This window comes from Cyanistes caeruleus, chromosome 1 (assembly GCF_971803275.1).
Source record: "Cyanistes caeruleus chromosome 1, bCyaCae1.hap1.1, whole genome shotgun sequence".
NCBI lineage: Eukaryota > Metazoa > Chordata > Aves > Passeriformes > Paridae > Cyanistes > Cyanistes caeruleus.
Genome location: NC_141701.1, coordinates 1,281,173 through 1,298,895, shown reverse-complemented (window position 1 = coordinate 1,298,895; position 17,723 = coordinate 1,281,173). Strand labels below are relative to the sequence as shown.

The window sequence follows — 17,723 nt, the reverse complement described above, 5'->3', positions numbered from 1 at the left end:
ATCTGGGAATGGATCCTGAAATCCTGGAGTGGATCCCGAAATCCAGGGGGGGATCCTGAAATCCTGGAGTGGATCTCGAAATCTGGGAGTGGGTCCTGAAATCTGGGAATGGATCCTGAAATGTGGGAATGGATCCGGAAAACTGGGAACGGATCCCGAAATCCGGGAGTGGATCTCGAAATCTGGGATTGGATCCTGAAATCTGGGAATGGATCCTGGAAATTTGGAACGGATCCTGGAATCCAGGAATGGATCCTGAAATCTGGGAGTGGATCCTGAAATCCAGGAACAGATTCTGAGATCCAGGAGCAGATCCCGAAATTTGGGAGTGGATCCTGAAATCCAGGATCAGCCCAAAAACCTGGATTGGCCAAAAAACCAGGAGTGGATCCCAAAATCCGGGATCAGCGGTCAGGAATTAATTAAGGATTAATACTCAATTAATGAAATAATGGATTCCAATGGATTCATCAAGGAATTAAATCATTATTTATTATTTATTATTTGTTATTTATTAAACATTAATTTTTATTATTATTATTATTATTATTATTATTATTATTATTATTATTATTATTATTATTATTATTATGTTTGTGGCCATAATTATTACTTATTAATTATTAACAATTAATTAAAGATCAGGACTCAATTAATGAATGAATTCATTGCCAGCCCCTCCCAGAGCCCGGAATTCCGGCCCCAAATTCCCCGGAAAAGTGGCAGAGAAATCTGGGAATTCCTGGAAAAATCCCAGGAAAAAAATGGGAAAAATCCTGGAAAAATCCTGGAAAAATTCAGGATAAATCCAGGATGAATCCAAGAAAAATTCAGGATAAATTCAAGAAAAATCCAGGAAAAATCCAGGAAAAATCCAGGAAAAATCCAGGAAAAATTCAGGATAAATCCAGGAAAAATCTGGGAATAATCCAGGAAAAATCTGGGAAAAATTCAGGATAAATCCAGGGAAAAAATCTTGGAATAATCCAGGAAAAATCCCAAAAAATCCAGGAAAAAAATCTAAGAAAAATCACAGAAAATCCAGAATAAATTCAAGAAAAATCCAGGGAAAACCAGGGAAAGATCTGGGAAGAAATTCAGGATAAATTCAAGAAAAAAATCCGGGAAAAATCTGGGAATAATGCAGGGAAATATTCAAGAAAAATCCTGGAAAACTCCAGGAAAAATCCCAGAAAAATCCCAGAAAATTCAGGATAAATCCAGGATAAATCCAAGAAAAATCATGGAAAAATCCAGGATAAATCTGGAAAAAATCCAGGAAAACTCCAAGAAAAACTCAGGATAAATCCAGGAATAAATTTGGGAATAATCCAGGAATAATCCAGGGAAAAATCTGGGGAAAATCAGAGAAAAATTCAGGGAAAAATCTGGAAAAAATCCAGGAAAAATCTGGGGAAAATCTGGAAAAAATCCGGAAATAATCCAGGAAAAAATCCGGGAATCATCCAGGAAAAATCTGGGAAAAACCCGGAAATAATCCAGGGAAAAAGCTGGGAAAAATCCAGGAAAAATCCGGGAAAAATCCAGGAAAAATCCGGGAATAATCCGGGAAAAATCCGGGAAAAATCCGGGAATAATCCGGGAATAATCCGGGAAAAATCTGGGAAAAATCCGGGAATAATCCGGGAAAAATCCGGAAAAAATCCAGGAAAAGTTCAGGAAAAATCCGGGAATAATCCGGGAATAATCCGGGAAAAATCTGGGAATAATCCGGGAAAAATCCGGGAAAAATCCAGGAAAATTCCGGGAATAATCCGGGAAAAATCCGGAAAAAATCCGGGAAAAATCCGGGGAAAATCCGTGAATAATCCGGGAAAAATCCGGGAATAATCCGGGAATAATCCGGGAAAAATCTGGGAAAAATCCGGGAATAATCCGGGAAAAATCCGGGAATAATCCGGGAAAAATCTGGGAATAATCCGGGAAAAATCCGGAAAAAAATCCGGGAAAAATCCAGGAAAAATCCAGGAAAAATCCGGGAAAAATCCGGGAATAATCCGGGAATAATCCGGGAAAAATCTGGGAATAATCCGGGAAAAATCCGGGAATTTGGAGCCGTTAGTGGCAGCGAGGGAGAAGCGTCAGTGGAGCCCAAGGAGAGAATTCCAGAGGGAAAATTCCATGGAAAAAAATCCAAAGCCTCGGAATTTCCGGGATCAAGGAAATTTGGGATGGTGGAACTCCAGGATCAGGGAAATTCGGGATCGCGGAATTTATGGAATAACGGAAATTCGGGATCACGGAATTTATGGAATCACGGAATTTTGGGATCCCAGAAATTTGAGATCACGGAATTCTGGAATTTATGGAATGACGGAATTCTGGGAATACGGAATTTCTGGAATCCCGGAAATTTGGGATCAGGGAATTCCGGGATCAGGGAATTCTGGAGTTTATGGAACGACGGAATTCCGGGATCAGAGAAATTTGGGATCACGGAATTCTGGGATCGTGGAATTTTGGGATCACGGAAATTCCGGATCATGGAATTCCGGGATCAAGGAATTTTGGGATCAGAGAAATTTGGGATCACAAAATTTACGGAACAACGAAATTTTGGGATCCCAGAAATTTGGGATCACGGAATTCTGGGATCAGAGAAATTTGGGATCAGGGAATTTATGGAATCACGGAATTCTGGGATCGTGGAATTTTGGAATCACGGAATTCTGGGATCGCAAAAAATTCGGCATCGCGGAATTTATGGAATCACGGAATTTCGGGATCCCAGAAATTTGGGATCACGGAATTTTGGGATTGACGAAATTTTGGAATTCTGGGATCCTCCCCTTCCAGCAAAAGCCTTTTCCCATCCCCTTTTCCCGGGAATTTTCCCGGGAATTCCGGAATTTTCCAAGGGAGCGATTCCAGCCAGAAACGAGAGGAAAAAAAAGCAGAAAGAGAGAAAATTCCAAGGAAATTCCCAAAATTCCCAAAATTCCCTACCTTGGTCTCTACTTTGATTCCCAGAACCTGAACGGGAGGAAAAAAAAATCAGAATTCCCATCAGGAAAATCCCAAATTTTGGTGGGAAAAGCAAAAATTCCAACGGGAAAAAACCCAAAAAGGCGGAATTCCAACAGGGAAAGGGAAATTCCATTGGAAAAATCGGAATTCTGGTGGGAAAAATTGGAATTTCCATGGAAAAACCCCCAAAATTCCTGTGGGAAAAATCAAATTCCAACAGGAAAAAATGAAATTTTCCAGGGAAAAAACAAAATTCCATTGGAAAAACCGGAATTCCCTTGGGAAAAAAATGGAATTCCCATGGGAAAAATCAAATTCCATTGGAAAAAACAAAATTCCATTGGAAAAAAACCCCAAATTCCAATGGGAATAAGGAAATTCCAGTGGGAAAATCCCAAATCCCAAAAACTCCGAATTCTTTGGAATGAACCCCCGGGGAAAAACTCCCACCAATAATTCCCAGAAAATTCCCAGAAAATTTCTGGAAAATTCCTAAAAAAATCCCCAAAAATCCCTGGAAAATCTTTCTTATATTCCCAAAAATTCCCAGAAAATTTGCCCCAGAAAACTCCCCATAAATTCCAAACAAAATTCCCAAAAATCCCTGAAAATCCCTGGAAAATCCTTCCAAAAATCCCCCCAAAAATCCCCAAAAAATTCCTAAAAATTCCTGGAAAATTCAAAAAAAATCCAAAAAAAATCCACTAAAAAATTCCAAAAAGATTCCCAAAAAATCCTGGAAAATTCCCATAAGAATTCCAAAAAATGCCCAAAAAATCCCAAAAAATTCCCATAAAAAATAAAAAAATATTCCCCCAAAATAAAAAAAAAATAAATAAAATTCCTCTAAAAATTCTGAAAAATTTTCCCAAAATCCCCAAAAATTTCCCCCCAAAAATTCTCAAAATCCTCAAAAAAACTCCCCCAAAATCCCCCAGAATTCCCTAAAAAGTCCTGGAACATTCCCATAAAAATCCCTAAAAAAATCTCCACAAAATTCTAAAAAAATTGCCCCCAAAATCCCTAAAAATTCCTGGAAAATTCCAAAAAAATCCCCCATAAATTCCAAATGATCCCCCCTAAAAAATCCCAAGAAATCCCCACAAAAATTCCCAAAAAATCCTCAAAACCCCCCCAAAAAATCGCCCCAAAAATCCCCCCCAAATTCCAAGAAATCCCCAAAAAAATCCTAAAAAAATCCCAAATAAATCCCAAAAAACTCTCCCAAAATCCCTAAAAAATCCCTAAAAAATCCCAAAATTTTTCCCAAAATAATTCCCAAAGATTCCCAAAAAATCCCCAAAATAACAACAAAAAAATTCCCCCAAAATCCCCAAAAATTCCTGTAAAATTCCCCCAGAAATCCCTAAAAAATCCTGGAACATTCCCAAAAAATCGTCCAAAATCTCAAAAAAAAAACCCCAAAATAAAAAAAAAATCCCAAAAAATTTCTCGAAAAATTCCAAAAAATTTCCAAAAAAATTTCCCCAAAATCCAAAAAAATATTCCCAAAAATCTCTTAAAAATCCCAAAAAATCCCCCAAAAAATCCAAAAAAATTCCCAAAAAAATCCTTAAAAAATCCAAAAAAATTCCCAAATCCCCCCCAAAAATTCCCCAAAAAATCTTTAAAAAATCCAAAAAATCCCAAAAGATTTCTCTAAAAATTCCCAAAAATTTCCAAAAAAAATCCCCAAAAATCCCCCTAAAAAATCCCAAAATCCCAAAAAAATTCTTAAAAACTTCCCAAAAAAATTCTTAAAAAATAAAAAAAATCCCCAAATCCCCCCAAAAATTCCCCAAAAACATCCTTTAAAAATCAAAAAAATCCTAAAAAAATTCCAAAAAATTTCTCTAAAAATTCCCAAAAATTTCCAAAAAAATTTCCCCAAAATCCCCCAAAAAATCCCCCCAAAAATCCCAAAAAATCCCCAAAAAATTCCCAAAAAAATCCTTAAAAAATCCAAAAAATCCCCAAAAAATCCCCAAAAATTTATCGAAAAATTCCCCAAAATTCCCCAAAAAATTTCCCCAAAACCCCCCAAAAAATCCCAAAAAAATCTCTAAAAAATCCCAAAAAATCCCAAAAAATCCCAAAATCCAAAAAAAATTCCAAAAAAATTCCTTAAAAAATCCAAAAAATCCCCAAAAAATCCAAATAAATTTCTCTAAAAATTCAAAAAAATTTCCAAAAAAAATTTCCCCAAAATCCCAAAAAAATTCCCCAAAAAATCCTTAAAAAATACCAAAAAAATTCCCAAAAAAATCCTTAAAAAATCCAAAAAATCCCCAAAAAATCCCCAAAAATTTATCGAAAAATTCCCCAAAATTCCCCAAAAAATTTTCCCAAAATCCCCCAAAAAATCCCAAAAAAATCTCTAAAAAATCCCAAAAAATCCCAAAAAATCCCAAAATCCCAAAAAAATTCCAAAAAAATTCCTTAAAAAATCCAAAAAATCCCCAAAAAATCCAAATAAATTTCTCTAAAAATTCCAAAAAATTTCCAAAAAAAATTTCCCCAAAATCCCAAAAAAATTCCCCAAAAAATCCTTAAAAAATACCAAAAAAATTCCCAAAAAAATCCTTAAAAAATCCAAAAAATCCCCAAAAAATCCCCAAAAATTTATCGAAAAATTCCCCAAAATTCCCCAAAAAATTTTCCCAAAATCCCCCAAAAAATCCCAAAAAAATCTCTAAAAAATCCCAAAAAATCCCAAAAAATCCCAAAATCCCAAAAACATTCCAAAAAAATTCCTTAAAAAATCCAAAAAATCCCCAAAAAATCCAAATAAATTTCTCTAAAAATTCCAAAAAATTTCCAAAAAAAATTTCCCCAAAATCCCCCAAAAATTCCCCAAAAAATCCTTAAAAAATACAAAAAAATCCCCAAATTCCCAAAAAAATTCCCCAAAAAAATCCTTAAAAAAATCAAAAAAAAATCCCAAAAAATCCCAAAAAATCCCCAAAAATCCCAAAAAATTCCCCAAAACCCCGAATTTCCCGGGAATTTCCCCGCTCTCACCTTGGTGTGGCCGTTTTCCAGGAGATTTTTCAGGATTTGGGATTCCAGGCGGGAATTGAGCAGTTCCGGAGGCGCCGCCTCGGCCACGCGGCCGTAGCAGAGCACGAGGCCGCTCCGGAGCTTTTCCAGCTCCCCCTCGCTCCTTTCCTAGGGAAAAAAACCGGGAAAAAATTCCAGGAATTCCCGGAATTCCCGAAAAATCGCTGGGAAAAGGAAAAATTCCTGGGGGGTTTTTATCCAGGGTGGGAATTGAGGGAGAAACGAAAGGGCGGGGGTGGAATTGCGGGAATTTTGGTAGGGATTTCACGGAATTCCAGGAATTGTCAGGAATTTTGGGAGGATTTCCTTGGAATTCCCAAATTTGAGGAGGAATTCCTTGGAATTCTGAGATTTTAAGCAGGAATTCCTTGGAATTCCCAAGGTTTTTGTAGGAATTTCCCCCAAAATTCCCGGAATTTGCCAGAAAATTCTCCAAAAATTCCCAAATTTGAGAAGGATTTCCTTGGAATTCCAGGATTTTTGGTAGGGATCTCACAGAATTCCAGGAATTCCAAGAAATTTTGGGAGGATTTCCTTGGAATTCCCAAATTTGAGGAGAAATTTCTTGGAATTCCCAGATTTTTAGCAAGAATTTTCTTGGAATTCCAGGATTTTCGGTAAGAATTCCATGGAATTCCAGGATTTGAGAAAGATTTCCTTGGAATTCCAGGATTTTTAGCAGGAATTTCAGGGAATTCCAAGAATTTGAAGGAATTTTGGGAGGATTTCCTTGGAATTCCCAAGTTTCAGGACAATTTCCTTGAAATTCCAGGATTTTTTAGCAGGAATTCCTTGGAATTCCAAGATTTTTAGTAGAAATCTCACAGAATTCCCAGAATTCCAAGAAATTTTGGGAGGATTTCCTTGGAATTCCAGGATTTGAGGAGGAATTTCTTGGAATTCCCAGATTTTTAGCAAGAATTTCCTTGGAATTCCAGGATTTTTGGTAAGAATTCCATGGAATTTCAGGATTTGAGAAAGATTTGCTTGGAATTCCAGGATTTTTAGCAGGAATTTCAGGGAATTCCAAGAATTTGAAGGAATTTTGGGAGGATTTCCTTGGAATTCCCAAATTTGAGGAGGAATTCCTTGGAATTCTGAGATTTTAAGCAGGAATTCCTTGGAATTCCCAAGGTTTTTGTAGGAATTTCCCCAAAAATTCCCGGAATTTGCCAGAAAATCCTCCAAAAATTCCCAAATTTGAGAAGGATTTCCTTGGAATTCCAAGATTTTTAGTAGAAATCTCACAGAATTCCTGGAATTCCAAGGAATTTTGGGAGGATTTCCTTGGAATTCCCAAATTTGAGGAGAAATTTCTTGGAATTCCCAGATTTTTAGCAAGAATTTTCTTGGAATTCCAAGATTTTTAGTAGAAATCTCACAGAATTCCAGGAATTCCAAGGAATTTAGGGAGGATTTCCTTGGAATTCCTGGATTTTTAGCAAGAATTCCTTGGAATTCCCAAATTTTTAGAAGGAATTTCCAAAAAAATTCCCAGAATTTGCCAGAAAATTCTCAGAAAATTCCCAAATTTCCTTGGAATTCCAGGATTTGAGGACGATTTCCTTGGAATTCCCAAGTTTCAGGATGATTTCCTTGGAATTCCAGGATTTTTAGCAGGAATTCCTCGGAATTCCCAAACTTTTAGTAGGAATTTCACAGAATTCTGAGATTTTTTTGGGAGGAATTCCTCAGAATTCCCAAATTTTGGCAGGAATTCCTTGGAATTTTGGGAAAATTTCCTTAGAATTCCTGGATTTTTAGCAGGAATTCCTTGGAATTCCCAGATTTTTAGCAGAAATTCTTTGGAATTCCCGGATTTTTAGCAGAAATTCCCTGGAATTCCAGGATTTTTTGTAGAAATTTCATGAAATTCCATTATTTTTAACAGGAATCCCTTGGAATTCCAGGATTTTTCATAGGAATTGCACAAAACTCCAGGATTTTTAACAGGAATTGCCCAAAATTCCAGGATTTTTGACAGGAATTGCCCAAAATTCCAGGATTTTTAACAGGAATTCCTCACAATTCCCAGATTTTAACCAAAATTCCCAAATTTCGCTCCGAATTCCCACACAATCCCCAAATTCCAAACCCAAATTCCCAATCCCCAAATTCCAAACCCAAAATTCCCAATCCCCAAATTCCAACCCAAAATTCCCAATCCCCGAATTCCAACCCAAAATTCCCAATCCCCAAATTCCAACCCAAAATTCCCAATCCCCAAATTCCAAACCCAAAATTCCCAATCCCCAAATTCCTCGGGAATTCCCTCCCCAAACCCCCAATCCCAGGAATACAAAAATTCCCGATTTTCCACCAAAAATTCCCAAAAAAAACCCCCAAAATCCCCAATTTTCCCACCTAAACCCCCTCAAATCCCGATTTTTTTGGGGGATCTCCTTGGAAAAGGCCGGGATTTTTGGGAATTCCGGGAATTCCCACCTTGAAGATGCTGAACAATCCCGGGGATTTCTTGAAAACGTCGGATCGAACGAATTCCTCCAATTTTTCCAGAGTTTCTTCCAGGTGATTCCGGGCGCAAATCCCGAAGCAAAAAGCCAAACCCTGCCAGAATTCCAAGGAAAAAAAAACCTGGAATGGGAATTCCCAAGTTTTTTCCCGGATTTTTGGGAATTTTGAGGGTGTTGGGATTCCTGGGGCTGTTCCTGGATGGGATTTTGGGGATTTTGGGGAAGGAATTCCTGGAGTTTTGATGGGAATTCCATGGAATTCCGGGATTTTAATGGAAATTCCCTTGGAATTCCGGGATTTTAATGGAAATTCCCTTGGAATTCTGGGATTTTAATGGAAATTCCCTTGGAATTCCGGGATTTTAATGGAAATTCCATGGGAATTCTGGGATTTTAATGGAAATTCCATGGGAATTCTGGGATTTTAATGGAAATTCCCTTGGAATTCTGGGATTTTAATGGAAATTCCATGGGAATTCTGGGATTTTAATGGAAATTCTTCTGGAATTCCAGGATTTTAATGGAAATTCCCTTGGAATTCCGGGATTTTAATGGAAATTCCCTTGGAATTCCGGGATTTTAATGGAAATTCTCCTGGAATTCCAGGATTTTAGTCAGGATTGCAAGGAATTCCAGGATTGCAAGGATTTCCAAAATTTCCAAGATTCTAGTCAAGAATTCCATGGAATTCTTGGATTTTAATGGAGATTTCCAAGGAATTCCAAGATTTTAGCAGGAATTCTCTTGGAATTCCAGGATTTTTGTAGGAATTCCTTGGAATTCCAAGGTTTTTCCAGGTTTTCCCAGAATTCCTGAATTTTAGCAGGAATTCCTTGGAATTCCAATATTTTAGCATGGATTCCCTTGGAATTCCAGGATTTTAATTGGGATTTTCCTGGAATTCCAGAGTTTTAATCGAAATTTCCTTGGAATTCCAGGATTTTTGTAGGAATTTCCTTGGAATTCCACAATTTTAGCCAGAATTTCCCCAGAATTCCAGGATTTTATCAGGGATTCCCTTGGAATTCCAGGGTTTTGCCAGGTTTCCCTTGGAATTCCATCATTTTAATAAGAATTCTCTAGGAATTCCTGGATTTTAGGAGGAATTTCCTTGAAATTCCAGGATTTTTATAGGAATTTCTTTGGAATTCCAAGTTTTTTTGCCAGAATTTTCCCAGAATTCCAGGATTTTTATTGGGATTCCCTTGGAATTCCAGGATTTTAACCAGATTCCGTTCAAATTCCAGGATTTTTTCTGAGATTTCTTGGAATTTCCAGGATTTTAACCAAAAACTTCCTTGGAATTCCCGCATTTTATCCAGGATTTCCTTAAAATTCCAGGATTTTACCCAGGATCCTCCCCTTGGAAAATCCCAACCCCGTTCCTGACCCAACATTCCCAAAATTCCCACATTTCCCATAAATTCCAATCCCATTTTCCCACAAATTCCAATCCCAATCCCATTTTTCCATGAATCCCATTTTTCCCTGGATCCCGATCCCATTTTATCACGAATTCCATGAATCCCATGGATCTCAAGCCCATTTTTCCATGAATTCCATGAATTCCATAAATTCCAAACCCGTTTTTCCATGAATTCCATAAATTCCACAGATCCCAGTCCCATTTTTCCATGATTTCCCTGGATCCCAATCCCGATTTTCCATGGATCCCGATCCCGTTTTTCCATGAGTTCCATGAATCCCAATCCCGTTTTTCCCTGGATCCCAATCCCGTTTTTCCCTGGATCCCAATCCCGTTTTTCCCTGGATCCCAATCCCGTTTTTCCATGAATCCCAATCCCATTTTTCCCTGGATCCCAATCCCAATCCCGTTTTTCCCTGATTTCCCTGGATCCCGATCCCGTTTTTCCCGTTTTTCCCTGGATCCCAATCCCGTTTTTCCACGGATCCCTTTCCATGATTTCCCTGGATCCCGATCCCATTTTTCCCTGGATCCCAATCCCGTTTTTCCCTGAATTCCATGGATCCCGATCCCGTTTTTCCCTGGATCCCGATCCCGTTTTTCCCTGGATCCCAATCCCGTTTTTCCTGGATCCCAGTCCCATTTTTCCCATTTTTCCCTGGATCCCGATCCCGTTTTTCCCTGGATCCCTTTCCATGATTTCCCTGGATCCCAATCCTGTTTTTCCCTGGATCCCAATCCCGTTTCTCCATGGATCCCAATCCCAATCCTGTTTTTCCATGACTTCCCTGGATCCCAAGGATCCCAAGCCCATTTTGCCATGAATTCCCTGGATCCCGATCCCGTTTTTCCATGATTTCCATGGATCCCAATACCGGTTTTCCCTGGGTCCCGATCCCGTTTTTCCCTGGATCCCAATCCCGTTTTTCCCTGGATCCCAATCCCGTTTTTCCCTGGATCCCGATCCCGTTTTTCCCTGATTTCCCTGGATCCCGATCCCGTTTTTCCCTGGATCCCAATCCCGTTTTTCCATGATTTCCCTGGATCCCAATCCCGTTTTTCCCTGGATCCCGATCCCTGATTTCCCTGGATCCCAATCCCGTTTTTCCCTGGATCCCAATCCCATTTTTCCATGAATTCCATGAATCCCATTAATCCAAATCCCATTTTTCCATAAATTCCATAAATCCCATGGATCCCAATCCTGTTTTTCCATGAGTTCCATGGATCCCAATCCCATTTTTCCATGAATCCCATGGATCCCAATCCCGTTTTTCCATGATTTCCCTGGATCCCAATCCCATTTTTCCCTGGATCCCGATCCCGTTTTCCCTGGATCCCGATCCCTGATTTCCCTGGATCCCAATCCCGTTTTTCCCTGGATCCCTTTCCATGATTTCCCTGGATCCCAATCCTGTTTTTCCATGAGTTCCATGGATCCCAATCCCATTTTTCCATGAATCCCATGGATCCCAATCCCGTTTTTCCATGATTTCCCTGGATCCCGATCCCGTTTTTCCCTGGATCCCAATCCCTGGGTTCCCTGGATCCCGATCCCGTTTTTCCCTGGATCCCGATCCCGTTTTTCCCTGGATCCCAATCCCTGGGTTCCCTGGATCCCGGTCCCGTTTTTCCCTGGATCCCAATCCCGTTTTTCCCTGGATCCCGATCCCGTTTTTCCCATTTTCCCTGGATCCCGATCCTGTTTTTCCCTGGATCCCTTTCCATGATTTCCCTGGATCCTGATCCCGTTTTTCCCTGGATCCCAATCCCATTTTTCCCTGGATCCTGATCCCGTTTTTCCCTGGATCCCAATCCCTTTTTTCCATGATTTCCCTGGATCCCGATCCCATTTTTCCATGATTTCCCTGGATCCCGATCCCGTTTTTCCCTGGATCCCGATCCCGTTTTTCCCTGGATCCCGATCCCGTTTTTCCCTGGATCCCAATCCCGTTTTTCCATGATTTCCCTGGATCCCAATCCCGTTTTTCCCTGGATCCCAATCCCGTTTTTCCCTGGATCCCGATCCCGTTTTTCCCTGGATCCCAATCCCGTTTTTCCCTGGATCCCAATCCCTGATTTCCCTGGATCTCGATCCCGTTTTTCCATGATTTCCCTGGATCCCAATCCCATTTTTCCCTGAATTCCCTGGATCCCGATCCCGTTTTTCCCTGGATCCCAATCCCAATCCCGTTTTTCCCGTTTTTCCCTGGATCCCAATCCCATTTTTCCCTGGATCCCGATCCCGTTTTTCCCTGGATCCCGATCCCGTTTTTCCCGTTTTCCCTGGATCCCAATCCCATTTTTCCCTGGATCCTGATCCCATTTTTCCATGATTTCCCTGGATCCCGATCCCGTTTTTCCGGATTCCTCACCTCCCTCTCCTCCTCCTCCTGGTACCGAGCGTTTTCCAGGATTTCCTGGAGCTGCTTCCGAACCAAATCCTTCCCGGGACACGATCCCAGCGCCGTTCCCAGGGATTTGTACAGGAAAATCTGGGAAGAAAATCCCAAAAAGTCACAAAAAATCCAGAAAAATCCCATAAAATCCCAGAAATCTCCCAAAATCCCAAAAAATTTCCCCAAAATCCAAAAAAATCCCCCCAAAATCCCCCCAAAATCCAAAAAAATCCCCCCAAAAAATCCCAAAAATCATCCTCAAAAAATCCTGAAATGTTCCCATAAAATCCCAAAAAATCACAAAAATCACAAAAAAATCCCCAAAAAATCCTAAAAAAAATCTTAAAAAAATTAAAAAAAAAAAAATCCCCCAAATACCCAAAAATCCACAAAATCCCCCCAAAATTCCGCCAAAATTCAACCAAAATCCCAATAAAATCCCCCCAAAATCCCAAAAATATTCCCCAAAAAATTCCCCCAAAAAAGCCCAAAAATCCAAAAAAAATCCCCAAAAAATCTCCAAAAAAATCCTAAAAAAATTTTTAAAAAATCCCAAAAAAATCCCCCCAAAATTCCCCCAAAATCCCAAAAATCACAAAAAAATCCAAAAAAATCCTAAAAAAATCCTAAAAAAGTTTTTAAAAAATCCCCCCAAAAATCCCAAAAAATCCTCTCAAAAATCCCCAAAATAAAAAAAAAAATCCCCAAAAAATCCCCAAAAATATTCCCCAAAAATTCCCCCAAAATCCAAAAAAAATCCAAAAAAATGCCAAAAAATTCCCCAAAAAAAGCCCAAAAATCCCAAAAAAATCCCCCAAAAAATCCTAAAAAAATTTTTTAAAAATCCCCCCAAAAATCCACAAAATCCCCCCAAAATTCCCTCAAAATTCCCCCAAAAATAAAAAAAAATCCAAAAAAATCCAAAAAAAACTCCCCGAAAATTCCCTCAAAAAAATCCCCCAAAAAACACCCAAAAATCCCTAAAAAATCCCCAAAAAAGCCCCCAAAAAATCCTAAAAAAAATTTTTAAAAAATCCACAAAATCCCCCCAAAATTCCCTCAAAATTCCCCCAAAATCCCAAAAAAATCCCCCCAAAAATCCCAAAAACATCCCAAAAATCCCCAAAAATACCCAAAAATCCCCAAAAAATCCCAAAAATCCCCAAAAAATCCCCAAAATCCCCAAAAAATCCCCCAAATCCACAAAAATCCTAAAAAAAATCCCAAAAATCCCCAAAAAATCCCAAAAAATCCCCAAAAAATCCCAAAAAATCCCAAAAAAATCCCCCAAATCCCCAAAAATCCTAAAAAAACCCCCAAAAATCCCAAAAAAATCCCAAAAAATCCCCCAAAAATCCCAAAAATATCCCAAAAATCAAAAAAAAATCCCCAAAATCCCAAAAAAATCCCAAAAAATAAAAAAAAAAATCCCAAAAAATCCCCCCAAAATTCGGGAATTCCGACAGGAAAAATCCAGCTGGAAAAATTCCGGGAATTTTTATTTTTTTTTTTTCCCATCCTCACCTTTTCCGACCTGGAGGCTTCGGAATCGCGGAGCTGCCGGAAAATCTCCGGAGGCAACGGGAAAATCCAGGATTTATCCGGAATGGAGCTCAGGGAACGGCGGAAAAACTGGGAATGGCGGGAATTCCGTTTATCCCGAATTTCCTCGGGAATTCCGAGGCTTTATCCCAAAATTCCTCTGGAATTCCGAGGCTTTATCCCAAAATTCCTCGGGAATTCCGAGCCTTTATCCCAAAATTCCTCTGGAATTCCGGTTCTGATCCCAAATTTCCCTTTGGAATTCCGGTTCTGATCCCAAATTTCCTCTGGAATTCCGGTTCTGATCCCAAATTTCCCTTTGGAATTCCGGTTCTGATCCCAAATTTCCCTTTGGAATTCCGGTTCTGATCCCAAATTTCCCTTTGGAATTCCGGTTCTGATCCCAAATTTCCTCTGGAATTCCGGTTCTGATCCCAAATTTCCTCTGGAATTCCGGTTCTGATCCCAAATTTCTCCGGGAATTCCGGTTCTGATCCCAAATTTCCTCTGGAATTCCGGTTCTGATCCCAAATTTCCTCTGGAATTCCGGTTCTGATCCCAAATTTCCTCTGGAATTCTGGTTCTGATCCCAAATTTCCTCTGGAATTCCGGTTCTGATCCCAAATTTCCCTTTGGAATTCCGGTTCTGATCCCAAATTTCCTCGGGAATTCCGGTTCTGATCCCAAATTTCCCTTTGGAATTCCGGTTCTGATCCCAAATTTCCCTTTGGAATTCCGGTTCTGATCCCAAATTTCCTCTGGATTTCCGGTTCTGATCCCAAATTTCCCTTTGGAATTCCGGTTCTGATCCCAAATTTCCTCTGGAATTCCGGTTCTGATCCCAAATTTCCTCTGGAATTCCGGTTCTGATCCCAAATTTCCTCTGGAATTCCGGTTCTGATCCCAAATTTCTCCGGGAATTCCGGTTCTGATCCCAAATTTCCTCGGGAATTCCGGTTCTGATCCCAAATTTCCCTTGGGAATTCCGGTTCTGATCCCAAATTTCCCCGGGAATTCCGGTTCTGATCCCAAATTTCCCTTTGGAATTCCGGTTCTGATCCCAAATTTCCTCGGGAATTCCGGTTCTGATCCCAAATTTCCTCTGGAATTCCGGTTCTGATCCCAAATTTCCTTGGGAATTCCGGTTCTGATCCCAAATTTCCTCTGGAATTCCGGTTCTGATCCCAAATTTCCCTCTGGAATTCCGGTTCTGATCCCAAATTTCCTCTGGAATTCCGGTTCTGATCCCAAATTTCCTCGGGAATTCCGGTCCTGATCCCAAATTTCCCTTTGGAATTCCGGTTCTGATCCCAAATTTCCTTTGGAATTCCGGTTCTGATCCCAAATTTCCTCTGGAATTCCGGTTCTGATCCCAAATTTCCTCAGGAATTCCGGTTCTGATCCCAAATTTCCTCTGGAATTCCGGTTCTGATCCCAAATTTCCTCTGGAATTCCAGTTCTGATCCCAAATTTCCTCGGGAATTCCCGATTGGATTTTCCCGCCCTTTTCCCAATCCCAGATTTCCTTTTCCGGCCCCAAATTCCCGGGGAAATTCAGGAATTCCCGGGATCCTCACCTGGAGCAGCTTCTCCTCCCATTCCTGCTGATCCAGGGAATTCTCCGAGTGCTCTGAGGGGGAAAAATCGGGAATTCTGGGAATTCCGAGGGATTTGGGAATGTTGGAATGGGAAAAAATCGGGAATGCTGGAGGAGGGAAAGGGGGAGGAGATGGGGAGGGGAAAAGTGGGAAAATGGGAAAAAAGTGGAAAAAAAGTGGGAATAAAGTGGGAAAAGAGAGGGAAAAAAACAGGGAAAAAATGGGGAAAAAATTGGGATAAAATGGGATAAAAGGAGGGAAAAATGGAGGGAAAAATTGGGAAAAAAGCAGGGGAAAAGTGGGAAGAAAAGAGAGAAAAAAAAGGGGAAAAATTGGGAAAAAAGTGGGAAAAATATGGGAAGAAATGGGAATAAAGTGGTGAAAATGCGGGGAAAAAGAGGGGAAAGTTGGGAGAAAAGTGGGAATAAAGTGGGGAAAAAAGTGGGAAAATTGGGAAAAGAATTGGGAAAAAAATTGGGAAAAAAGTGGGGGAAAAGAGGGGAAAAATTGGGGAAAAAGTTGGAATAAAGTGGGAATAAAGAGGGAAAAAAGGAGAAAAAATTGGGAAAAAGTGGGAAGTATGCAGTGAAAAAAGTGGGGAAAATGGGGAAAAAAATTGGGAAAAAAAGTGGGAAAGAAGCACGGGAGACGAGGGGGAAAAGTGGAGAAAAAGTGGGAAAAAATGGGAATAAAGTGGGGAAAAAGGAGAAAAAAGTGGGAAAAATTGGGAAATATGCAGTGAAAAAAGTGTGAAAAAAGCAGGGAAAAAAATTGGGAAAAAAGTGGGGGAAAAGAGGGGGAAAGTGGGGAAAAAATTGGAATAAAGTGGGGAAAAATGGGAATAAAGTGGGAATAAAGTGGGGAAAAAGGAGGGAAAAGTGGGAAAAATTGGGAAATATGCAGTGAAAAAGTGAGGAAAAAGCAGGGAAAAAAGTGGGAAAAATGGGGGAAAAAATTGGGAAAAAAAATTTGGAAAAAGCGGGGGAAAAGAGAGGAAAAGTGGGAAAAAATGGGAATGAAGTGGTGAAAATGCAGGGAAAAAGGGAAAAATTGGGGAAAAAGAGGGAATAAAGTGGGGAAAAAGGAGGAAAAAGTGGGAAAAAATGGGAAATATGCAGTGAAAAAAGGGGGAAAAATGGGGAAAAAAATTTGGAAAAAAAATTTGGAAAAAGCAGGGGAGAAGAGAGGAAAAGTGGGAAAAAATGGGAATAAAGTGGGGAAAAAAGTGGGGAGAAAAGTGGGGAAAAAAGAGGGGAAAAAGTGGGAAAAAATGGGAATAAAGTGGGGAAAAAAAGCGGGGAAAAAATGGGAAAAAATGGGAATGAAGTGGTGAAAATTGGGGAAAAAGAGGGAATAAAGTGGGAATAAAGTGGGGAAAAAAGGAGAAAAAATTGGGAAAAATTGGGAAATATGCAGTGAAAAAAGGGGGAAAAAAGCAGGGAAAAAAATTGGGAAAAAAAATTTGGAAAAAGCAGGGGAAAAGAGACGAAAAGTGGGGAAAAATGGGAATAAAGTGGGGAAAAATGGGAATAAAGTGGGGAAAAAAGAGGGGAAAAATGGGAATAATGTGGGGAAAAAGGAGGAAAAAGTGGGAAATATGAGGTGAAAAAAGGGGGAAAAATGGGAAAAAAATGGGGAAAAAACAGGGGAAAATAGGAAAAAATGGGAAAAAGTGGGGAAAAAGTGAGGAAAAAGTGGGGAAAATTGGGAAAAAAGCAGAGAAAATGTTTGGAAAATGAGGGAAAAAAAGAGGGAAGGAAGTCGGGAAAAGCAGGGAAAAAGTTGGAATAAAGTGGGAAAAAAGAGGGGAAAAGGTGGGAAAAAAGTGGGAAAAAAGTGGGGAAAAATTGGGGAAAAATTGGGGAAAAAGGGGGAAATAAGAGGTGAAAAAAGGGGGAAAATGGGTAAAAAAATTTGGGAAAAAAGTGAGAAAGAAGCAGGGGAAAAGAGGAGGAAAAGGTGGGAAAAAAGTGGGAATAAAGTGGGAAAAATGGGAAAAAAATTGGGGAAAAAGAGGAGGAAAAGAGGGGGAAAAAGTGGAAAAAATGGGGAAAAAGTGGGGAAAAAGGAGAAAAAAATTGGGAAAAAGTGGGGAAAAGAGGGGAAAAGATTGGAAAAAATGGGAATAAAGTGGGAAAAAAGAAGTTGGGAAAAATAGGGAAAAAAGCAGAGAAAATGTCGGGAAAAGAAGGAAAAAAGAGGGAAGAAAGTAGGGAAAAAAAATTGGGAAAAGTTG

General features: G+C 39.6%; 1 protein-coding gene across 5 annotated transcripts in view; it reads right to left on the bottom strand.

Annotated features, from left to right (window-relative positions):
- The window catches only part of MROH1 (maestro heat like repeat family member 1), a 143,780-nt gene that overhangs the window by 72,467 nt on the left and 53,590 nt on the right, over positions 1-17,723 (bottom strand). For 3 of the 5 annotated variants that reach the window (XM_086875842.1, XM_086875857.1, XM_086875851.1), the window contains exons 19-24: positions 15,467-15,519; positions 13,872-13,979; positions 12,324-12,443; positions 8,494-8,616; positions 6,010-6,156; positions 2,968-2,994 (exon numbers count right to left, since the gene is read on the bottom strand). In XM_086875842.1, coding sequence (XP_086731968.1) covers positions 2,968-2,994; positions 6,010-6,156; positions 8,494-8,616; positions 12,324-12,443; positions 13,872-13,979; positions 15,467-15,519 — 578 coding nt within the window. The remainder of the gene's footprint in view (positions 1-2,967; positions 2,995-6,009; positions 6,157-8,493; positions 8,617-12,323; positions 12,444-13,871; positions 13,980-15,466; positions 15,520-17,723) is intronic. The other 2 variants (XM_086875845.1, XM_086875865.1) reach the window with 1 other exon arrangement.